Genomic DNA, 25,448 nt, shown 5'->3' with positions numbered 1-25,448 from the left:
AATCTGCATCATTTCATCCAAGTCTTCCTAGGCTTTTTCTGAAAGTTACTTTCATCATTTCTTCTTACAGCACAAGAGTATTCCGTTATATCCACATTCCATAATTGATTCAGGCATCCCCCAACTGATGAGCTCTCCTGTAAATTCTACTTCATTACCACCACCATAGGGAAAAAAACCAAGAGCTGCTTTAAATATTTTTGTACATATGCCCCTCCTTTTCCGCTATGATCTCTTTAGGGTATAGACCTATGGTGGTATCTTTTGGCACACAGTTCCAAATTCCAGAATGGATGGACCAGATCCATCCACTTCCCCAACTTCACCAACAGTGCATTAACATACCTATTTTCCCATAACCCTTCAAGCACCTGTCATTTTCTTTTTCTGGTTATTTTTGGGTAAATTTTGCCAGTGGAAACTTCAGAATTGCTTTATAATGTGCATTTCTCTAACTACCAGAGACATTTGGAGCATTTTTTTTAAATATGGCAATTGATAGGTTGGATTTCATCTTCTAAAAACTGACTGTTCATATCCTCGTAAGTGCTATTATTTATGAAGGAAAGCAGCAGGGGCAAGGAAGCACCTTTGAGTTTTTCTGTCTTCCCTGAAAAGTTGCTTTCATCAGCTGCAAACAACTATTTATGACTTCCTGGAATTTCCCCTGAACCAAGTAACTCCACACCCCCCACCCCTCCGCACCACACCACTCCCTTCACAACTGAAATCTGAGCCCCGAGGCACACGGAGACAAACAAAACAATGTGACATCACCCACCCAGGGATTTGCACTTTCAAGACTACAGCGTCAGCCTTTTGTTATAGATCAGATATGGAGGATCTGCCTTGCCAGGCTCACATCCGGCCCATACAGACCAGTGCTTCTTGTGATCTCACAGCGATGAGGCCAGGATGGCTGGGTGGTAGTGTTTGGGGGTGGATGGGAGGAGGGATTATGGTTCCCAGCCCTCTCCCCCACCCCATCCCCAGTCCCTGCCTCCCTCCACTTGCAAGCCATCTTTTATAATCATGGTGTAAGGGAGAATAAGAGGAGTTCTGTGCAGGTCGACAGACAGGGTTTAGTAAATGATGTGAGAGTCAGCATGTTGTGTTGAGTAGAGATCTAGATGGGGAATCAGGAACTTCTAGGTTCAAATCCTGCTCCAGACACTTAGTAGCTTCATGACACTGGGCAAGTCACTTAACCTCTGTTAGCCTGTTTCCTCAACTGTACGGTGAATGGTAACACCTACCTCACAGGATTGTTGTGAAGTTCAAATGAAATAATATATTTGCAAAGTGTCTAGCATATACCTGGCACTTATTAGGTGTTTAATAAATGTTTATTGAACAAATGAGTCTCTTGGCCTCAGTTTCTTCATCTGCAAAACTTGATGGCCTTCTAAAATCCCTTTTGGCTCTAAATCTGCAATCCTGTGTGATTCTGTGAAGCCAGCAGAAGGACTTGAACCCCAGAATCAGAACCTCAGAGATAGAGCACCTCAGAGTTAGTCCCACCTGCACCTCAAGTGACTGGGGATGAGGGAGCAGGGAAACCCATTGCTTCCCAAGGCTGCCCATTCCACTTCTTTGCAACTTTACTCATTGTTCTTGATTCTGTCTATTGGCCCCCAGACAACCTGTCAGGGAGGACACTCCTGTAGGGCAAACTGTGACAGGCAGAAGTCAATGTGGACTGTCAGGAGCACAGAGAGGTCCATTTACAGGAAAAGGGATGCTATTCTCTTTCCGTTTCTTCCATCAATGATCGCAGGCATTAACTGTAAAGGAGAAGGGAAAAAAGGAACCTAAACATTGGCCACATTTTGGCACTATGTGACTTTCAGAAAGTCATTTAATTCCTCTGCTTGCCTCCGCTTTCTCCTTCGTAAGAAGGGAATAATAACAGATCTTGTCCCATTGACCCCTCAGGAAGGGTGTTAGAGTCAAAGACAGCGACAAATCTGACATTTATAAAGGACTATAAAACACCAGGTGTTACTGCAGGCCATCCTGCTTCTATCCCCCACTTCCCATCCCCTAGTGGGGATATACAGGCAAATAGTTTGGGTTAATTCAAATATCCAAGGCTTTTATAGGGGAAAAAATAGGTGAGACTGGCAGATGTCATTTTAAACTCAACACCCTCATAAACTAATGTTTAATAAACTACTTTTTTATAAGAGCTTTGTCAGGGCTAGATACCTCATAAAAATGGAACCAGCAAAAGTCATAAGTGATAGACAAGCCACCTTGAAACACACGTTGTCTTCCTGTAGCTAACTAGCGCTGGCTGCACTATTAGAATGAGTCAGAGGGCTGACATTACGGAGAGGCAGTATGCCTCTAGTGAACGCTAGGTCAGGAATCAGGAAGACCTGGGTTCAAATCCTGCCTCTGATGTCTAATAGCTATGTGACCAAGTCATTTAAACTCTCTAAGGCACAGTTATAAATGAGGATAATACTACTTGAAGCACTTGCCTCATGGGGTTGTAAAGATAAAATAAGGTAATATTTGTAAAGCATTTTGCAAATCTCAAAGTGTTATATGAATGCCAGCTATGCCAGGTAATTCTGGCAACTGGAGAAGTAGGTAAACACACCTTTTTAGAAGGTAAACAGCAAACAGCCAGTCAGTTGATGCTGACAATGAAAGGTAACCATTGTGATACAGTGGAGAGTGATCCAGTGCATGAGGTGTGGCTTCAAGTCCTGAAGCCACTTACAGAATGTGTGGACATAAGCAGCTCATTTAACTGTTCTGCTTCTCAGTGTCCTTACCTCTGAAATGGGGATGATAATTCTTGTGAAAGGGGATGATAAACTTAAACTTGTCACTGTTGTTGTTGTTTAGACATTTCAGAAATGCCTGACTCTTGGTGACCCCATTTGGGATTTTCTTGGCAAAGATACTAGAGTGGTTTTCCATTTCCTTTTCCAGCTCATTTTACAGATGAGGAAACTGAGGTAAACAGGGTAAAATGACTTATCCAGGTTCACACAGTGTCTGAGGCCAAATTTTGAATTCAAGTCTTTCTGACTCCAGGCTCAAAGCTCTATCCACTGTACCACTTAGCTGCCCCAAATACTCAAACTACCCAACTTACTGCATGTAAAGCAAATGGATATAAAGGCCTTCGTTAACTTAAACTGTCTTGTAAATGTGAGCAGTTCGTATTTCTCTCAACATTTTAACTGGGACAGTGGAGAAGTAGAGAACATAAGCTCCTTGAGGGCAAAGGCTATTTTTTTATGCCCTGCACCCTCTTCCCAGCACCTAGCACAGTGTTGGCTATGCCTGGCAAATTTAATTATCGTCACCATTCTACCTTCTATAGGAAGCCTTTCTATAGACCAGTCCAGAAAGAAAGAGAGGCTTTATTAAAAACCTGAATTGCTTACTATCCATAAAGAAACCACATATGCATGTGAAACTCCCCCAACTCCTGGCTGGCATCAACACGAATTATTTCCTTTCTAAAATAACATTTCAGTGTCTGGTTATGCACCTCACCTAAGAGGGTCCATGAATGTGGATGGGGGTGGAAATACCTCTTTATTTTCACTAACCTCAAACTGTAATTTAGTATTTCCTTCAATTACGAATGTAGGTAACAAATACTATTTTGAGGAAAGGTCCACAGGCTTCACCAGACTTCCAAAGGGTCTCATGGCACACAAGAAATGTTAAGAACCCTGGTTTAGAGTCTCAATTCCCTGGCCTGTAAAATGGGGATACTAATGATGGTGAGGAAGGGGCTTTGTGAACCTTGAAGTATAAGATAAATGTAAGTTATTAGTATTAGAATATTTTCTAATCAGAAGTAGGTACTCAATCTCTACTGAGTAATATGTCTGAGGCCTTGTGGAATGGGAAGTTAGAAGCCAGGAGAAAAATGTGGGCAGGTAATAAGTTAACTACTCATCTTTCATTTCTCTGTTCTGTAGCCTCAGGAGAATGGCAGAGTTTAATCTGTAGTGCTGTATGTGTGCTCGTAGGAGGGGAAAGGAGATCCTAGCTCTCAAGCTGGAAGGGACCTAGTCAAATGCTCCCATTTTACAGGTGAGGACAGTAATTCTGAAAAGTAAAGTACTACAAGCTTGCATTTAGCTCCTAGAAAGTCTTCATCAGAGCTTACTCACATTTGGGAAATGGAGTGACGGAGTATGGGGTTAATTGTGTGTAAGAACACTGGAGCCCAGCCAATGAAACACATCACTTACTCTGCTAAGTACACAATCTGATCCCAAATAGTCCCTTAACCTAGGATAGCAAATGAATGTGGTTTGATCACGGAAGGGAAATAACAGAAATGATATATGATTAAGTTTGCCAGATGATCAGTAAGTGATCATTAAGAGATAAAGGGAACTATCCCCATTGACGCTTGTAGGGTAAAGATCAGTGTCAAAACACATCTGTGGGCCGGGCTGACATCTGAAGATGCCTGTATTTTTCAGTTTTCTCTTAAAATTGAATCACAATCTAAGTAAATAGAGTTTGTGCAGATGGAACCATACAAAATAGGCTTTAATTTTCTGCAAACTGTCTGCCAGTGACCTGGAATCTATTTCGAAACCTATTTTTGTTTCTTAGAGTCTGGTATTTCAGGCTAACACAGTCCGGCCTACTCTGATCCAGAACCTTCAAATTTAGAAATTAAAAACTCTGTGGCAAAGGAAAATGAACCTTTATATGGACTGAGATTAACCTTTTCATTTTAACTACCAGGAAAGGATAACCAGCTCTGCCATACCATATTCCAACATCAACAAGCTTTAGGTAAGCACCTGCTAGATGTAAGACATTGTACTTCTGAAAGATTTTTAACCTACAGGGACAAAGGGCTCTTTGAGGTAACCCTGTCCAGATAAGAATTTTGTGTGTGCGAACTTAATTTGAGATTCACTTTGTAAAGACATATATATGTAGTACTTTGGGGGAAGGGAGATGGGACATTGAGGAGCAACGTGAAAAAAATGAAAATACAATCTAGTAATCTAGGCTCGTAGCCAAAACTCCATTTTTACAGTTAGTTAGATGTCACTGGTCTTCTCTGAAAAATAATGAACAACATGTATACATATGTACATATTTTAAGTCATAAATGCCCATGTATACACAAACAAGTTGCAACTAACTGTAGGGTGATGACATGATTCTCACGTGAATTGGGTTTAAGTGAGGCAGAGCTGCACAAAGTCATCAGCCTCACTCTCTCTTCCAGAGTCACTGGAGTCCAGTGGCAGGACAAAATTCAAGATAACTGGCAATATAACATATCTGTATATAAAAATCTGTATATACGTATGTCTATGTTGCAAGACTAAGTACAAGACTTAAATCAGGCCCACATTAATTTCAGATGATTGTAGCCGATAAAGGAGTTCAGTTCTTTTCATTTCAGTAGCAAATCCACTGAACTGAGATTTCCCATTATCCAAGGTTGTTAATCCACTAACAATCCTGAAGCAACACCCTTAGTTTTCAAAGAGATATTTATGATAACTTTTTTTTTAATTTTATTTTTAGTTTACAACACACGGTTCTACATAATTTTGAGTTCCAGATTTTCTCCCCTCCCTCCCCAAGACAGCATGGAATCTCATATAACCACCATGTATAACTTCGCATTGAATTAATTTATACACTAGTCAAGTTGTGGAGAATTATGACCAATGGAATGAATCATGAGAAAGAAGAAACAGAACCAAAAAAAAAAAAAGCAAACCACCCAAAAACAAAAACAAAAGAGAAGAAAAAAAGGGGGAAAAAAGGCGAGCATGAAGTGTGCCTTAATCTGCATTCATACTTATGAAAATCTTTTAACCAAAAAACCAATTGGTGTCAGTCAATCAACAAACATTTCTTGTCTACTATATTTCAGGAACTAGGGCTACAAAGACAAAAGTAAAACATTCCCTGTCCTCAAGGAGCTAACATTCTATTAGGGAAGGAACTGGTAGTTGAGAGGAAATCAGGAAACCCTTCATGTGGAAGGGGATGCTTGACCTGAATCTTGTGGAAGTGAGAGTTTCTAGGTGGAGGTGGGGAGGGAGTGCTTGCCAGACATGGGGAATGGCTAGTGCAAAGACATGAAATCTAGAGACGAATTGTCATGCCTGAGGAACAGCAAGAAATCCAGTTTGGCTACATTATAGAGTATGTGAGGGGAGGATCGGATAATAAAGCTGGAAAGGTAGGTTAGGAGCTAGGTTATGAGGGGCTTCAGTTGCCAGACAGAAGAGTTTATATTTGAATGGCAAAATAGATAAAATGCAAGCTTTGGAGTCAGGAAGACCTGGATTCAAATCTCACCATAAATGCTTATTGGCTGTGTGACTCTGGGTAATACCACTTAATTTTCAGTACCTCAGGTTTCTCATCTGTGGGAATTAGACATGATTGCCTCTAACATCCCTTCTATTTCCAAAGCCAGGAGCTAGGTGGTGCAGTGGATAGAGTGCTGGGCCAGGAGTCAAGAAGACTTGTTTTTGTGAGTTGAAATCCAACCTCAGACACCACCTGTGTACCCTGGGCAGGTCACTTAACTTTATTTGCCTCAGTTTCCTCATCTGTAAAATGGGCTGGAGAAGGAAATGACAAACCATTCTGGTATTTTTGCCAAGAAAACCCGAAATGGGGTCACAGAAAATCAGACATGACTGAAAAAACAACTTAAGAGTTCCAAACTAGGGTCCTAGGATCCAAAAGGCAATAGGGAGGCCCTGGAATTTATTAAGAGAAAGACATAATTGGACTTGCAATTAAGGAAAATCACTTTGGCAATTTGGGGGAGGCTGGACTGGCATAGGTTGAGAGTTGAGTCTGGAAGACAGATTAGGAGGATGCTGTAACAGTTCAGATGAGGGCCTATCCTGGTTAGTGGCTATGTGAGTGGGAAGAGAACAGATGTGGATAATGTTGAGGTGGTAGATACAATATGATTTGGAAACTGACTGGATAAATGGAGTAAGGGAAAGGAGTTGAGGTTGACACAGAGGTTGTGAACCTGGGTAACTGGAAGCATTGTGGTTCCCTTTATGAAAATTCAAAAGAGGAGTGGCCTTGAGAGGAAAGAAATGGACTCTGCTTTGGACATATTGATTTGCAATGCTTATGGGACATCTAGTTCAAGAGTGTAGGCAATAATGAAAACTCAAAATTATAAAATATTTTACAAACCATGACAGGCTTGAGGTAAGGGAGGCAGAGTTTATTATACCTATTTTATAGAAGAAAAAGTTGAGGCTGACATTAAATGATTTGCTCAGTTACATAATTTATCGGTATCAGTTTAAGCTAAGACTCAAAGCTAGGTGGTCTTGTGGACTTTTCCTTGTGGGAAAAAAGTGTATTTGGAGTCAGAGGACCCAGTGTTGCCACTTTACATGAGAGCAAGTCAATGGAGGTCAACTAATAAGCTAATATACCTTGAAACCTTCCTTTAAGAATACCTCCATTGAGCCAATCAATCACAGGTATGAACTAGGTTTGAACAGGGGTAGATATTCCCATTGAATCAAACAAAGGAATTTCAATTAGGAGCTCTGTTGGGATTGGTTGAAGACATTCAGTCATGCCTTATGGGGATAGTATAAAAATAGCAAGCTAGTTTGGCACCAGGGATTATCATCATTTGGCATCACCCTAGTACCTGCCATATAGACAATAAATGTTTGTTACTTGCTATTAACTTTTTTTTGGTTAAAAAATTTTATCATAAATATCAAATACCTGAGCATCTGACAGCTTATGGTAGAAGCCCCTGAGAAGGAATCACTAGAGGTGAAGAGGAGAACACCTTGGCCTCCTCCTCCTGGTCATTTTAAAAAGAGGAACTTGTGAACTTTGGAGGGCTTTAGTTGGACTTTTTCATTGGCATCCTAGCAACATCCCTAGCACAATAGTACTTGACAGCAGAATCTGCATCAGGAGCGGAGTACAGACTAGATATGCTGCAGAAAGGCAGCTTCCAGTCTCTTGCTGCAAGAAATCTAGCAGAAAAGATACATTAGGTTCCCTAATGGAAACCTCATGAATACCCCACAAAAGGGAGAAACAGACTTTGAACTTCCGAGAGCTGTGAGTTAAACGTTGGTCATATGTGGTCTCAGCTTGAGCCTACATTATCTTGGACTCTGGATGTGCTCATGGGATACTGTCATAGACTCATGGGGAGATGTTTTATACTAACTGTTCTTACCACATCACTTTAGTAGACAAAACAAATGCCTCCTTTCTAAAAGTGAATTAAGTCTGGCTGACTAATTGATATCAACTGATAATCATGGGGAAAGCATATTCCCCCAAGGGGTGAGGACTCCAGCGTAGAAAGACACACTCCCAGCCCCTCAGGATTAATCCCTAGAAGCCTGAGAAGTGGCAATTGAGCTCTGGGGACTCTGTAAAGTGAAGAGGTTGGACTAGATGACCTCTAAGACCTCTTTTAACTCTAAATCGATAACCCTTGTCACTAGGCTGGTATAATTTTGTTATTTAATATCTCTGGGCTTTAGTTTTTTCATCAATGAAATTATGAGGTTAGGATTAGATCTAATAGATTAAAGTATCTGAAAACTTACAAAGCATTTCGCTCCTAATAGCCCTGTGAGATAGGCAAAACAAATATTTTTATTCCCATTTTTACAAATGAGGAAAATGAGGGTCAGGAAAACTAAGTGACTAGTCCATGGTAACAACCAGAAAGTGTCCAAGCCAAGATTTAAACCTCAAGTCTACTACCTCCAAATCCATTGCATTTTTCATTTTATTATACTGTTTCTAATTGATCTCTATGGTCTTCCTGGGAAAAACATTTCAAGAATTCTATGGAACAAAATCTCCAAATAATCTTTAAAAAGCAATTTCCAATCAAGACAATGATGGTTTCATCATGGCCAAGGAACATAGCATAATCATTGCATATTTTTATAAACAGCCTTTTTTTTTTGAGAAATAGCCAGGACCCCATTGAACAGAAGATAAAATAATTTTCAAGAATTGAGATCTGAAAGGCTTCAGATGACTGATGTCTCTGGCATAATTGTAAACACCGGAAGTGAATGAGTTTTTATCGATACCATCAGGCAGGACATTTTATAATGCTAGGTTTAAGTTTACAAATGTTCCTGCAACCATCAATCTCTTAACTTGTACTAAAAGAATGTAGGAGACAATGAGCTTGGAGAAATGGTAGCTCTAACAAGGAGGCACTGTCACTGGAGATCAGAAAGTGTGGTAACACTGTTACAACACCAGAGGACCTAATTACCTTTTAAGAGTTTGCTCAAAGTATTTGGGGGAGAGCAACCTATAATAATACTTTGTATATTCAGGCATGAAGATGAATAGAATTTTATTTCAGAGAGAAAAAAGCATAACAGCTTTTCAAGTAGTAACAAGGTTTACTTAAAATAAAACTCAAGAGAAAAAAAAATGTAGATTTATAACACCTCCTTTCCTGCCTCCCTTACTAAAGAAGCAAGAATTAGGTTATAGAAACTTAAGCACTAAATTTATGCCAAAGAGCAGAATATCAATTCAATTTGGTTAGCATGTCAGTTTTTTTAATGTTGAAAGGACATGGAACAGAATGAAAGGAAAGATTGATTTTACTTACTGTACCTTTTAATATAATTTTGGTTAATTCAAACTATTGGTATAGGGAGACATAAAAGGCTAGATGGCTAGATGTACATCCTTGATGTACATTCTTAAAACCCTATTCAAATAATTTTTTTTACCAGAGTCCTAGATTAGGATAATCTGGGAAATGATTTTCATGAGGTAGACACTACCTAACTATCTTGGGAAATCTGGATGACCCTTTGCAAAAAAAAAAAAAAGATAAAACTAGTAAAAATATAATTTAATTAAAAAAATTAAAACATTCTGGCCATTCTGTGAGGCAGGTGACTAGGAGAGTTTACACATACAGAAAAAAATAAAGTGCATGTCAAAAAAACTTTGTTCTAACTGAAGAGAACAATGCATCATACCTAAAGGAAAAATCTTTCAACGTTATTCAGTAAGCATTAATTGTTTAATTAATTACAGCATGCAAAACCCTACTCTGGGGATGGTTAGGGGGATACAAAAGAAAGAGGTTACAATCCTCGTTTTCAAAGAATTTATAATCTAGTAAAAGGTAGAACATATTCCCATAAAATCAAGAAAAGTATTTTTACGGAGCAACAGAGCTAATGAACGCAAATTAGGTATAACAGTAACTTGTACACAGTAAGTACCTGACACCTGTTGTTGAGCTGAATGCAATTCCATGTGTTCACTGTATGTAAGTGCAGAGGAACTGCAAAATAGAGAAGTCAGGTTTTTGATTAGTTATGGAAAATTTCCTTGAAGATGATGGGTTTAAACTGGACTTTGGAGGAGTTCAAGCACACAGGCTGGTAGAGGTGAATTACTGGAGATATTGAAAAGCATGGTGATTTGGGAGATTGGGGGCGCCGGAGGAAGGGGTGGGAATGAAAAGCAGGTAACTTTGGTTTGTGTGGAAGGTTGATGAAGGAAATAATGTGGCATGATGGGGGGTAGGGAGCAGAGGTAGCTAGAAAGGATCTTAAAAGCTGGACTGGCAAACAATTTACCTAACGACTCTTCGTATTCTTGCACAGAGAAAATTCATAGAGACTATCATTCCCAGACTGTATATGCTCCATCTAAGTATGTTTGAAAAGATATCTTGGGCTCCTTAGCCCATTCTAATTCTGCAGTATCAACCCACTGTAAAATTCAATTAAAAAAAAAAGAACCAATACAAGCAAAGAAAGTGACTACAATAATACAGAAATAAACTAAAAAACAAAAATAAAAACCAAAAAACCACCACCACCAAAGCTTGGAAAACACAAACACGTTTATTGGTAGTATTGTCAATACACAGAATAAGGTCTTCAAAGAGCATAGCACTTAGAAGGAAACATTAATCAATCTGTAACTTTTAAAAATGCGACATATCTGCGTACCAATTGTGTGCATCTTTGCTGATTTGCAAAGCATTCATTCTGAATATCTTTCTAATTAGGTTTTAGAGGATTCCATTTTAGGGTTATTTCTAGTTTTCTGTATTTATGCCAACTAGGATTGGTTTTGTTTGCACCTACCTTAAAAATAAGCCTATGTACAAGCCTATTGTGAAGCAGTAATTTTATCAAGAAATTCAGAACAGTACTTTTAGTAAAGATAAAACCATATAAAGCAGCCTCAATCTGGATACAGAAATACAAAACCAAAAACCATATGAAGACATGAAAAGAATAAGAGAAGCAAAATGTATAATTTTATTCTACAACTTCTAATTCCAGAAACACTTCAATTAGCAGTAGCTTATGTACTTTTGTTCTAAGACATAAAGTCATTAGTTTGCTCAAAACAATTTTCTCATTTCTTCCAACAAATAATTTTCCAACTTTCAGGTTCTTTTTCTTAATAACCTAATAATTTGATTTATAACATTCCAGAATTATTAACAAATGGGGCCTTCAGCCTTACCACTGAAGTTGCAATATGGTTTGGGGGCCAGATATGAATTTACATATCATACTCATCCACAAAGTGTTTACAATACCCAGGACAATACTGTTCAGCAAAGCTAACTCAGAAATATCCCATCAGTATGTGCCATCAGAGAACTACTGACATTGAAGGGATTGTTATGAAATAATAATAAGGCCTCCAAACAAGATCATAAACAAGAAGATGAAAACATTATATGGTGCAGTTGTGAAAATGTAACTGTCTTACAAGATGAAGTTTATCACTAAAATAATAGCACTGCAGAATTAAACTGACAGCCAAATATTTTGCACCACAATCTTCTTTCCTCCAACCATTAAGAAGAAAATGGGTTTTTTGACATATTTTTGATGAATAGGAGGCTTTTGAAATGAAACACTAGAGAAGAAATGGGAAATCAAATAGGGAAAACTGAACTTTTCAAGCTTGTTTTGCATAGATACCAAAGCAACCTGAAAATAAAAAACAAACTAAACAGCACAACCACCCCCTCAAAGACACTCTAACATCATTAACACAATATTACCTGAAAAACAAATAAATAAACATAAGATTGACGCAATCACTTCTACAGGAAACAAAAAGTGAGGATTGAAATGTAGCTGATTCCCAAAGCTTTGTTTGGTTCGTGACTGAACAAGAAAATATCTGAGTGGGTCCTAACATGTGGCTTCATAGCTGCGGGGAACTCTTGGTAGCCCAAGAGTGCAGATCAGCAATTCATCTATAACGGACAGTCCTAGTTACCTGGGGTAACTAAGCAAGGGGGTAAGTAGCCTGCCCATGGTCACCCAGTCAATAAATGTAGGATTAAGGACTTGAACCAAGGTCTCCCTGACCTGAAATATGGGCCTTCTATCTACTAGGTTCATAGATTTAGAGCTGGAAGGGATTTTAGAGGTCATAGAATCTAACCCCTTCATTTTATGGATAGGGAAACTGAGGCCCAAGGAAGTTAAATGATCTTCCCAGGGTCACACAGGTAGCTTCTGAGGCAGGAATCGAACTTAAGTTTTCTCGGCTCCAGGTCTGGCGCTCCATCCATTGCTCCACCTAGCTGCCCCACTTGCCATGTTACCTCTCAATGTGTTATAAGGGATAGTATAGATGCTATCGATTTAAAATATGAGTTCTTCATCCTTCTTTCTCTCCTTCTACTAGAGAAAGTAAGTAAAATGTTACGAAGGGGGGAAATGCCTCAATGAGAATACCTTATATCATATTAACCCTTTTTTAAAAAAAACTGCATTTTTAATTGGTCCTTGTGACAAGATAAGATTTCTAGATTAACAATTATTAGCCATCTTATTTTCATTCTTTATTAATCCTTATGTTTCACCAGAATTGGCTGCTGCTAGTCCTAGACTGTACTAAAATGTTAGAACGTGTCAGAGGTAGCTTTAAAATACTTTAGAACAGTTAATTCAAATTAATAAATCTCCCTTCCTATAGAGTAACAATACACTAAATAGTATAAAAGCCAAATAATATGGTACTAGCTCTGCACTAGGACAAGCATTTTGGGAAACTCAGAACACAGCTGAGAAGTAGGCAAGGGGCCCCTGCCTTCTTTCCATGACTAATGGACCAGTTCAGGCTGATTCTCCACAAAGGGAAGAACACCACTGACATAGTATGCAATTCCAAGAGAAAGCAGTGCGATGACAACAATCAGAAGCAACACTCGCCAGAAGCCCAGATCCTCCACAAACTCCTGCCATGTGGTTCGGAAGCTCGAGAGCACTCCTTCACCTTGTTGTAAATTGGGATTGAGGAGAGAATGGCTTTCCATGGCGCTGAAAAAGGAATTAAAATATAGATGAGAGTTATAAAAGATAAGACAATGTATTCTTTACTTATTCCAAATACCTCAAATAGCAAGAACTTCTTTTTTGCCCACACCACAACTCTTGTGAAAAGTACAGCAAATCCAACTGGCTAACACAAATACAGACAGACGGACAGACAGACACACCCCCCACACACCCACTTGTGTCTATAATTACTTTCCACGCATGTATGGATTTACTATTTTTAGTCTTCCATCTGCGGACCCAGCACGTGCGGTGGCACCAGCAAAGTCTACGCTGGAGAGTAAATTGTTACAGGACTGAGATTCTTGATTCAGTGCCTAACCCAGCACAATAAACAAAAATACATTTCAGAAGAAGGAGTCACAATCAGACATACTGGAACAAACCAAAGAAGAGCAGTCCAACGAGGACACCAAGCAAAGACGTATTTAGCTCATCTGCTTTATGTATAATTTTAATCATGATTTCACATTTATGTGATTATCTGTTTTGTTGACGGTTATTACATTTATAATAACATTTTAAGGAGTTTCCCAATAGACTCTAAACCAAAAATAAAATTTAATTTTTAATAAGAAGATATTTCAGTGAAATGTCAACTCATGAATTGTCAGCAAATGTCAGCAAAAGCTGACATACTCTAACCTGTACGCGAAATCACAGGCCACGAATGTGCTAATGTCCTACTGAAAAATGTTGCAACCAAAACTGAACACAAGATTCCAGACAGAATTTGTCCAGGTCAGGGTAGAGGGTAGTAATCATCTCTTTGCTTTGGATTCTAAGCATCTATTAATGTAGCCCAGGAGGTCCTATGGTTACGATACTGAAACTAAAGATGTGTAATCCTTCCACGTTTTTAATGAAAATCTACACAGAAATTTTTTAAAGTTCAAAATTAAATTCCACCTCCAGAAAAGCCCTAAAAACAAATGGATAAAGAAGTTTAGGAAGGAGAACTCTGTTAAACCTTAACATGAAGTTTTAAGGGAACAGAGTAACTCAGGGGCCAGATCAATTTCATTTAATACATCAGAGCTAGTGGCCAACAATTCTAAGTCAAGAATTAGGTATGAAAAATAAAGATTCTGCTGAACTCTCTCCATAAAGGCATGGAGCTGTTCCTTCAGGAGTTCCTTAGGTAACTGTTTTCAGAAGTTGGTTTTCCATAAAAAATATCTTATAGTTTCAAGGCATATGCAGCTATACTTTAAGGGTGAAAATTTTTAATGTCTGTTGTTATACTTTCCCAAAGTCACCCATAGAACAGTGAAAAATAAGCTGTAAGATTAAAAGTGCTGAATATATTAAAAATATTGAAATACTTTGACTATGACAACCTGTACCAGGTTTTGAGACTCTTGTGAGATGCTGTTTCTTAGCTACCATATTCCTGGAGTTAATGGAATATGTTGTATAAAAGAGTTTGGAAAATTAGCTCACTCTAGTTCAAAGAAACAAGTTAATCTTTTCACAGCTTCATGAAACCTCTGTAGCAACATTGTGTTGTTAATCCCCCATGTTAGCCAGTCCCCTTAAGCTTTATTTTTAATTTAAGAAGAAAACCAAGGGCTTAAAAATCCATTGATTTTTAAAAAAGAAATTATGAAAAGCAGAGTTCAAATATTGCTGTTGCTAAGAATAAAGTGAGGTTGAAACATATGTAGGATAACTTCTTAAAATCACAGTCTTTTTTTTTTTAATTTTTCCACTAAGTACTGCATAGTAATAAGATTAAGTTTCAACTGTTACAACATTACCATGAAGGGGAAGGATGAAGTAGGAAAGTCAGATAACACAGGTACTGATTTAATTTTTTAAAATGTCAATATATTATCTTAGCAACATACATATCTACAAGTGTGGGAGAACAAATTCTCACTTTGAAGCAAGGCATATAAAAGAACAGGAGTCAATACATCAAACAGAGCTACTCAAACCAACTAATCACCTTCTGGTTAATAAATAAGAGGCCCTTAATGGGATCAAATAAACAGTTTCCAATGCACACTAAACAAACCATACTTTGGCTACTTTCTATCATAGAACAATCTCAACTAATATTAAACAAAGTTGGAATACCTTCTTTGAATTATTTTAGAAGATTATCACAGTTCACAGATACCACCATTTCTAACAAATGATGAAGACATGATATAATGTTATTGATTCACTTACATGGGATTCTGGTCATAAGATATGGATCGTAGACATTATTTTTTGTACAAGAGGAAGCTCAAGTCAGTAAGCTGTAGGAGACTGATAAAATTTTAGAACTGAAAGGTGCCTTTAGAGATCACCTAGTCTGCATTTTCCAACCTGAATAATATTGTAAAAAAAAAAACTGTAAACTAACAAAACTCCTAAATTCTATAACTGCCCTTCTCTTTTGCCTTAGAAAAGTGGCTTGGGGGTGGGAAGCACCAATTTGTAGACAAGAATGGAGTCCAGAGTAGGAGAAGCAAAATGCAATATGCAGGCTGAAGGTATATTTGTTGTTGGTTTTTTAATGTATAGTTTTTATGAAGGATGAAATCAATGGTTAGGAAACGATAATCTTGTCAGTTTTTTTCTTTTCCTAATGAAGAAATTGAAGCCCAGGTAAGTTAACTAATATGATTATGATTTTTGACCAATATCATATGGCTAGTTAATGACAAAGCCCTAAGTAGGCTGAGACTTCAAATGTTAAGGCAAAGGTAAATAGTTAAGATATTCACCCCCAAATTAAAGTGTGAGGAATATGTGATCTTTTGTTTTCAAACCAATTAAGAGTTGAAATCAACTTAAGGGGTACCTGAGATGACTGTTTCTTGGCACCTTCCTCTTCTGGCCACATAGGCCAGTGGCAGAATTACTCAGGCTCTAAATAGGGGAAGCTCCTTCCTCACCTCCCATTGGAAGGAAGCTCTATTCTCACCACTTGATTTTTATTCTTCCTATTTTCTCGAGAGAAAGACTATGGCAGATTAATCTTTAAAGAGATTTTTAAAAAATCCCAACCCAAACCCAACTCTACATCACCAAAAAAAAAAAAAAAAAAGAGGAGAATGTGACCAGTTTGACTGTTTACTTTGAGGCTGGCAAAGAAAAAGACAACAAGGGAGTCTTTCACTTCAGAAAGCACAAGGTAAAAGATTATTTTATATTTCTAGCTGGCCGTGACTTCTTTGTTTTGTATCATTTGTGAGGTGTCAGTTTTCAGTGATTACTCATTGGGGGTTTCCTTCTAGATAACGAACCTTTAATTTCTTTATAAGAGCACTCAGAGAGTAAGGTTCTGAGTGCTCTGAAAGTATCTAAATGAAACAAATTAATGTTTGGGGTGGTGTTAATGGCCCTCTGAGGGAACACACTGGCCAACCTAGAGATGGAGAACAGGAAGCAAAGTATAGAGGAAATAGAATAACAGTAGAAATGGTGGGTAATTTGTAGAAAATAGCATTATTTGGAGAAAACTTCTGGAGAGAGAAAATGAAAATAGTCCCTATTTTCACAGAGAAGGATTTTAACAGGCCTAATGATTAGACCAAATGGCAATATGCCCAAATTCTGGGTATAATTCTACTGAAAATTTGGGAATAAAATGTGGAGAACATTCCTTTTTGCCTTGCAGTTTACTTTAAATTACTGATAAAGACTACTGAAATTAAACAGGTTTTGGCTAGATTCTTTTCATGGAATCAGTGGAGCCAGTGAAGTTGGGAGAAAGGGTAAAATTTCCTTATGCCCTTGCCCTATCTCCTGATCTGTTTTTGTCAAATACCATAATATATGAGTAGTTCCTGAGTCATATATGTCACAGCCTCAATGCCTCCGTTGCCTCAAGACATTGAAAGTCAACTTAAAATAACTAGATTTTTTTAAAAGCACATACTTCTTCCTTCTTTGAAATCATCAAAGAATCACGAAATATTAAAGCTGAAAAGAGCCTTAGACATCATCTAATCTAACCTCAGCTGACATATCAAAATGGGGAGTTAATACCTAAGCTAAGTAAGGAGAGGGTAAGGTTGCCCTTGATGAATTCAAATCGCTTGGCACTCAACTACATCCTCAGGTCTTAAAAGATCTGACAGATGTGACTGCTAAGCTACTGCGAGTGATATATGAAAGATCATGGAAAATAGGTGAGGTACCACAGATTAGAGAAAGGCAAAAGTTCTCCTGTTTTCAAAAAAGGAAAAGAACAGTTCGCGAATTATAGGCCTGTAATCTTGACTTCCATTCCTAGGAAGGTTCTAGAGTAGATTATTTAAAAGATGGTTGGCAAACACCTAGAAAGAGTCATTACAAAGAGCTTTATCAGAAAAGCTCATGTCAGTCTAATCTTATTTCCTTTTGGTTAAAAGGAAAATTGTAACTGGGGGTAAAAAAGATGGACATGGGGGGTGGAGCCAAGATGGTGGCTGGAAAACAGGGACTCACTTAAGCTCTTCCCCAAATCCCTCCAAATACCTGTAAAAAATGGCTCTGAACAAATTCTACAGCTGCAGAACTCATGAAATGGCAGAGGGAAGCAGGTCTCCAGTCCAGGGCAGCCTGGATGGTCGCTGGGAAGGGTCTATCACATCATGCTGGGAATGGAGTACAGCCCAGTGTGGGCTGTGCCAGGACAGACCAGACCGGGAGTCAGGTGGGCAGAGCAGGCCTTAGGGCCAGGAATCACTGAGCTATGGTAGTTACCAGACTTCTCAACCCACAAATGCCAAAGACCACTGAGCAGGTTAGTGGGAAAACTGCTGGATCAGGATGAGAGTGGTCTGACCCCAGCCCTGGGAGTGGTGGAGGTGGTGTAGTGGTGGCGGCAGCAGCAGCAGGAATCTCCAGTGGCTGCTTCTAGAGCTCCAGCTTCGGTGGCTTCCAGAGTCCCTGGACCACATGGTGGGAGGAATCAAGCAGCAGATCAGAGCGAGAGTGCAAGGAGTGCTTTGCTGGAGCAGAAGCAGCTTTGCCCTGCTTGGAGCTGGGTCACAGTCCTGGTTGAGGGTTCTTGGGGGAGGAGGAGTGCTGGTGTGGCAGAGCTTGCTGTGTAGAAGTAGCTCTGAAAACAGCAGCACAGCCCCTAAAGCTTGGGACAAAGTACTCTCTACTCTACAAGCAGTCATACCCTGACAAAAAGCTCGAAGGTCAATTAGTTGGTTGGGAATATGACCAGGCAGCGCAAAAGGACTCAGACTCAGACTACAGAATCTTTTTTTGGTGACAAAGAAGATCAAAACATATAGCCAGAAGAAGTCAACAAAGTCAAAGAGCCTATACCAAAAGCCCCCAAGAACAATATGAACTGGTCTCAAGCCATGGTGGAACTCAAAAAGGATTTGGAAAAGCAAATAAGAGAAGTAGAGGAAAAATTGGGAAGAGAAATGAGAGTGATGCAAGAAAACCAGGAAAAACAAGTCAATGATGTGCCAAAGGAGACCCAAAAAAATACTGAAGAAAATAACACCTTAAAAAATAGACTAACCCAAATGGCAAAAGAGCTCCAAAAAGCCAATGAGGAGAAGAATGCCTTGAAAGGCAGAATTAGCCAAATGGAAAAGGAGGTTGAAAAGATCACTGAAGAAAATGCCACCTTAAAAATTAGACTGGAACAAGTGGAGGCTAGTGAGTCTATGAGAAATCAAGAACAGAAACAAGAACAAGAAAACAGAACCAAAGGAATGAAAAAATGGAAGACAATGTGAAATATCTCAAAAGCCACTGACCTAGAGAGATAATTTAAAAATTACTGGACTACCTGAAAGCCATGATCAAAAAAAGGGCCTTTCATCTTTCAAGAAATTATCAAGGAAAACTTCCCTGATATTCTAGAACCAGAGGGTAAAATAGAAATGGAAAGAATCCACCCATCACCTCTGGAAAAAGATCCCAAAAATAAAACTCCTAAGAAAATTGTCATCAAATTCCAGAGCTCCCAGGTCAAGGAGAAAATACTGCAAGCAGCCAGAAAGAAATAATTTGAGTACTGTGGAAAGACAATCAGGATAATACAAGATCTAGCAGCTTCTACATTAAGGGATCGAAAGTCTTGGAATACAATATTCCGGAGGTCAATGGAGCTAGGACTGAAATCAAGAATCACCTACCCAGCAAAACTGAGTATAATGCTCCAAGGCAAAATATTGACTTTCAATAAAATAGAGGACTTTCAAGCTTTCTCAGTGAAAAGACCAGAGCTGGACAGAAAATCTGATTTTCGAATACAAGAATCAAGAGAAGCATGAAAACAAGAAAGAGAAATCATAAGGGACTTACTAAAGTTGAACTGTTTTGTTTACATTCCTACAAGGAAAGATGATGTTTGTAATTCATGAGACCTCTCTCAGTATTAGGGTAGTTGAAGGGAATATATATGTGTGTATGTATATGTATATGTATATATATATATATATATATATATATATATATATATATATATATATATACATATATATATATATATATATGTGTGTGTGTGTGTGTGTCTGTGTGTGTGCGTGTGTATGTGTGTGTGTATATGTATCTATATATGTATAGACAGAGGGCACAGGGTGAGTTGAATATGAAGGGATAGCTAAAAAATAAAATAAAATTAAGGGGTGAGAGAGGAATATATTGAGGGAGAGAAAGAAAGGGACGGATAGAATGGAGTAAAGTATCTCACATAAAAGTGGCAAGAAAAATCAGTTCTGTTGGAAGGGAAGAGAGGGCAGGTGAGGGGGAATGAGTGAATCTTGCTCTCATAGGATTTGACTTGAGGAGGGAATAACATACACACTCAATTGGGTATCTTACCACACAGGAAAGCAGGGGGAAGGGGATAAGAAAGGAGGGATAATAGAAGAGAGGACAGATCAGGGGAGGAGGCAATCAAAAGCAAACACTGTTGAAAAGGGACAGGGTCAAGGGAAAAAACTGAATAAAGGGGGACAGCATAGGATGGAGGGAAATATAGTTAGTCTTTCACAACATGATTATTGTGGAAGTGTTTTACATATTGATACATGTGTAGCCCATGTTGAATTGCTTGCCTTCTTAGGGAGGGTGGGTGGGGAGGGAAGAGGGGAGAGAATTTGGAACCCAAAGTTCTAAAAGTGGATGCTCAAAAGAAGTTGTTTTTGCATGCAACTGGGAAATAAGACATACAGACAGCGGGGAATAGAAATCTATCTTGCCCTACAAGAAAGTAAGGGGCAAGTGTATTAGGAGGGAGGGGAGTGGGGTAACAGAAGTGAGGGCTAACCGGGGAACGGAGCAATCAGACTATTTGCCATATTGGAGTGGGGGGAGGGCAGAAGTGTGGAGAAAATTTGTAACTCAAAATCTTGTGGAAATCAATGTTGAAAACTAAAAATATTAAATAACAAAACATGAAAAAAGGGAAAAAAAGGCAGATATTGGAGACAAAGCAATCACAGCTATGTACTTGAGAAATCAAATACAAGAGCTCCTACAATGATAAACTCCAAATGATCTATAGGCTGACACTAATTTTTTTCTGATTGTTAAAGTTACTCTAGCATTCTTTCAAATACCTTTCACTCTCAGCCGTCTGCATGGTTTCCAGCTTAGAATGGGCTCCTCTGTTAAAACCTTTCACCTCTTGCTCTTCCAAAGATTCCAGCAATCGGATGACATCTTTATTCACTCCCCTCCGCTTTGCCAGCACCAGGGGTGTTGCACCTTGGTGATTGCTTTAATTGGGAGAAAAAAACCCAAAAAACAAAAGGCTCAGAATAAGAATAATAAATGGCCAGAAGTTTGATTCTGTTGCTAGCATACATTTGACAAAGATCTAATGGAACATTCCTACTTTTCCAATTTAATTAACAAACATTTATTCAATAAATATTTACTGAGTGCCTGTTACAGGTTAGGGCTAAAAGAGATACATGGTTCTTGTCCTCAAGAAGCTTATAACCTACTAAGGGCTGAAAAAGCAGGTATACAAATAATCACAATATTATGTAGAATGAAATAAGTGGCACAAGAGAGTAAACAAGTGTTCCAGGAGTACAAAAGAAGGAGAGCTATTATTTCTGACTAGGAGAATCAGAGAGGAGTGGCTATTTAAGTTTTGAAATATTAACATTTTGACTAAGGACGCCAAGGTGAAAAGCATTATTGGTAGATAATATTGTGTAAGAAAAGGCAGGGAGTGTGTAAAGCAAAGGGTTATATAGAGATTGTTCAGTTTAGCTATAACAAAAGGTGCACGAAGGGAAGTAGTGAGAGGTAAGGTTTGAAAGAAGTTTAGAGAAATTATTTTATACTAAATCCAGGAATAAGGACATTATTCTGCAGGCATTCTATTGTATATTTCATAATCCAGCTTCAACCTGGGTAATGAATTATTCAACACTGCTCTTAAAGGAAATTCTATCAATATATGGAAACCAATGTGATAAACAAGGAGGGAATGGTGCTGGGCCTGTAGTCAGGAAGACCTGAGGTTCATATAAAACTCACTAGCTGTTTGACCCTGGACAAGTTATTTAACCTCGTTTGCCTGAATCCACTGGAGGAGGAAATGGAAAACCACTTTGCCAAAAAAACCCCATGTGGGGTCATGAAGAGTCAGACACAACTGAGTGACTGAATGACAATGTGATAAACACATAAAGTTTGGTAAACACCAGTAAATAAAGCAAAAATTCCTTTTTTAGGAATTTATAAAGAACTAAAAAATCTCAAATTCTTTCATACTTGTAATTATCATTTTACAGGGATATTTATGTTATAGTAAAAAGTCTAAGAATAAAATAATTCTGGCAAACCGAACTGTTTCAGTTCAATCAACTATTGATTTGGTTCCAATGGGCCTGTCCGAAGACTGGTCTCTTTTAGTTCTAAATGAAGAGCAAAGAACACTTGAAAATAACAGTACTCAAACAAAACCTACAGTTCTTAAAGATTCCCCCACTTGCCACTGAAAAGAAAAACAAAATACCACTTCAGATAACTGAAAGGGACCACTGAAAGGTCACCCTGGAAGAGAATATAATATGAAGGAACTAAAAAAAGAAAGCATTTATAGCATTCTTCTTATAGCAGTGGTGAGCAAGGCATGATTCTGGGCTAGAAGACTAGACGTGGAAGTGGTTAGTGATTTATTTAGTATATGCTCCCACCAGATGGCCAGCCAAACCAACAAAAACAATGTCAACAGGACAGAAACTGAACCAGACAGACAAAATGCAGCTAATTCCCTTCACTTCTTGTTCCATAGCTCTGATGGAAAAAGAACTACTTACAGCTTTTCTCTGATTTAGAACATTAAAACAGATGACAATGCAACAACTGTTACAAAAATAGATTTGCACAGAGATGAAACTTAAAATTCAAGCTCAATCTAAATGTAGTCTGACACCTATCACACCCTGAGATCAGCCTAACATTCGCAGAATCAGAGAATGTTTAGTGCTAGAAGAAACACTGGAGTTCACCTATTCTAATTATCTCACGATCAGATGAGGAAACTTGAAAGCCAGAAGGTTGAGCATATTTGCCCAGTCACAAAGTCAATTGAGAGCAGAGCACCAACCAGTCAGAGAATGTGGCTTTGAGTCCCAGTTTTGCCACTCTCTGGCTGTGGGACCTTGGACAAATCTCCTCACTTTAGCACCCTTGGTTTCCTCATTTATAAAATTAGGGGGTCAAATCACTAAGGTTTCTTTCATCTCTCAAATGCTGTGCCATATGATCTAAGCCAAAAGAAAAAAAATCTCATTAACATGTCTTGCTATTTTCACATGAAAAACTTTATAACACACCTAGATATAAGACCACTGGCTCCCAAAATTTTCTATCAGAATAATTCTGTTGTTAATGCTTTAATTTTGGCAATTAAATCAGATAAGAAAACAAACAGGCTTGGATAAGAAGCGTTCAATTGTGGGCTTAGTGATGGTCGGGGAAAGGATCTTGTGTGTGTGTTCTTTCATTTATTTTTAAAAATTTAATATTTTATTTTCCCCCAATTACATACATAAACAATCTTTAACTTTTTTTTAATTTTTGAGTTCCAAATTGTCTCCCTCCCTGCCTCCCCTACGCCCCTCATTGAAAAGGCAAGCAATTTGATACAGGTTATACACGAGCAGTCATGCAAAACATATTTCCGTATTAGTCATGTTGTAAAAGAAAACAAAGACAAAAAAAAGTAAAAGAAAGTAAAGAAAAAGTATGCCTTGATCTCCATTCAGACTCCATCAGTTCTTTCTCTGGAGACGGATAGCATTGTTTATCATTAAGTCCTTCAGAATTGTCTTGGCTCTCTGTACTGCTGAGAATCGCTAAGTCATTCACAGCTGATCATCATAAAATACTGAAGTTTCCATATACAATGTTCTCCTGGTTCTGCTCACTTCACTTTGCATCAGTTCATGTAAGTCTTTCTAGATTTTCTGAAAGCACCCTGCTCATCATTTCTTACAGTAAAATAGTATTTCATCACAATCATATACCACAATTTGTTCAGCTGTTCCCCAATTGATGGGCATCCCCTCAATTTTCAATTCTTTGCCACCACTAACAGAACTGCTATAAATATTTGAATATGTATAGGTCCTTTTCCTTTTTTAATCTCTTTGGGATACAGACCTAGTAGTGGTATTACTTGGTCAAAGGGTATGCATAGTTTTATAGCCCTATGGGCATAGTTCCAAATTGCTCCACAGAATGGTTGAATCAGTACACTACTTCAGCAACAGTGAATCGGTGTCTCAATTTTCCTACATCCCTTCCAACATTTGTCATTTTCCTTTTCTATCATATTAGCCAATCTGATAGGTGCAGGGTGGTAGCTCAGTTCTCTAATCAATAGTAATTTAAGGCACTTTTTCATAGGACTATAGATAGCTTGTTTTACTTAGTCTAAAAACTGCCTGTTCATATCCTTTGACTGTTTATCAACCAAGAAATGGCTCTTATTTTTACAGATTTTATTCAGCTCTATATATTTCTGAGAAATGAGGTCTTTATCGGAGAAACTTGCTATAAAAATTTTTCAGTTATATTACTATGCATTTCCCTCCATCTTATTTTCCCCATTTATCCTACTCTCTCCTTTCACCCTGTCCACTCAAAAGTGTTTTGCTTCGGACTTTTGCCTCCCCCCACCACCCTCCCTTCTATCAGCCCCTGCTTCCACCCCACTCTCTTATCCCCTTCACCTCCCATTTTTCTGTATGATAAGAGATTTCTATACCCAACCAAGTGGGTATGTTATTCCCTCTCTGAGCCAATTCCTATGAGAGTTAGGTTAAAAAAAGGGGGGGATCTTTAAAAGCACCAATGTACTTACCAAATGTCAATTTTGAGTCCATTGGAAACAAGGAATTGTATAGTATCCACATGACCACAGAGGTGAAGGGCTGTGTTTCCTTGATAATCTGTGGCCAGAAGATCAGCACCAAATTTGTGCAACAATTGGCAGATGTCTACATTTCCTCGGGCTGCAGCAAGGTGAAGGCCTGTTCGGCCTCTGCTATCACGAATGTTTGGATCAAAGCCACTTTCTAATAGCCTCTTGGAATAGTTAAAATCCCCATCGATACAAGCTTGCAGCAGAGGCACATTTGTTTGAGAAGAATCATTTACAAAAACATAGGACATTGCTCTCAGTGGGTGGAGGTGATGGGTAACCTGCAATTATAAATGAAGCAGGTGAGTCTTGCAGAGCTGAGCTAAGTCAAAGCAGACAAATACTTTTGATATTCCAGTTCTTCTCAACCTTACCCTCTGTTTCTAGTTTATTATCTTAACAAGCAAAAGCACAGATGAGTATAATTTTTTTAGTACTTTAATAAAATAATATTTTCTTTTCAATATCTTCATACACAAAAATTAGAACTACTTTGAAGGTCTGCTTTCAGCTACCACCACAAAAACTGACTAAAAGGTGATCACTTTAAGTGAAGCTCAAGATGTCAAATGTTTATGATGTGAGATTACATTAGAAATTTGCAAGAATGGGAAAGGTCACCTTTAAAACTCAAAGAGCTACCTTGTAAGACTCCTTCATTAATGTAATAAAAATACTAATGCTGAACAGCTTTTATTTAATAGAATAAGAATCTAATGGGATTTCCTCTCATTTATCTGTTC

The 25,448-nt window shown here is 38.3% G+C and overlaps 1 protein-coding gene across 1 annotated transcript in view; it reads right to left on the bottom strand.

Moving 5' to 3' along the window:
- Positions 1 to 10,866: 10,866 nt before the first annotated feature.
- The window catches only part of ANKRD46 (ankyrin repeat domain 46), a 41,799-nt gene continuing 27,217 nt past the window's right edge, over positions 10,867 to 25,448 (bottom strand). Inside the window, exons 3-5 of the mRNA XM_036735593.1 lie at positions 24,646 to 24,986; positions 20,876 to 21,034; positions 10,867 to 13,340 (exon numbers count right to left, since the gene is read on the bottom strand). Coding sequence (XP_036591488.1) covers positions 13,124 to 13,340; positions 20,876 to 21,034; positions 24,646 to 24,956 — 687 coding nt within the window. The 5' untranslated portion in view covers positions 24,957 to 24,986 and the 3' untranslated portion in view covers positions 10,867 to 13,123. The remainder of the gene's footprint in view (positions 13,341 to 20,875; positions 21,035 to 24,645; positions 24,987 to 25,448) is intronic.

Source organism: Trichosurus vulpecula, chromosome 1 (assembly GCF_011100635.1).
Source record: "Trichosurus vulpecula isolate mTriVul1 chromosome 1, mTriVul1.pri, whole genome shotgun sequence".
Classification (NCBI taxonomy): Eukaryota; Metazoa; Chordata; class Mammalia; order Diprotodontia; family Phalangeridae; genus Trichosurus; species Trichosurus vulpecula.
The sequence above is the reverse complement of the archived record's forward strand: the minus strand, read 5'-3'. Positions and strand labels throughout refer to the sequence as shown.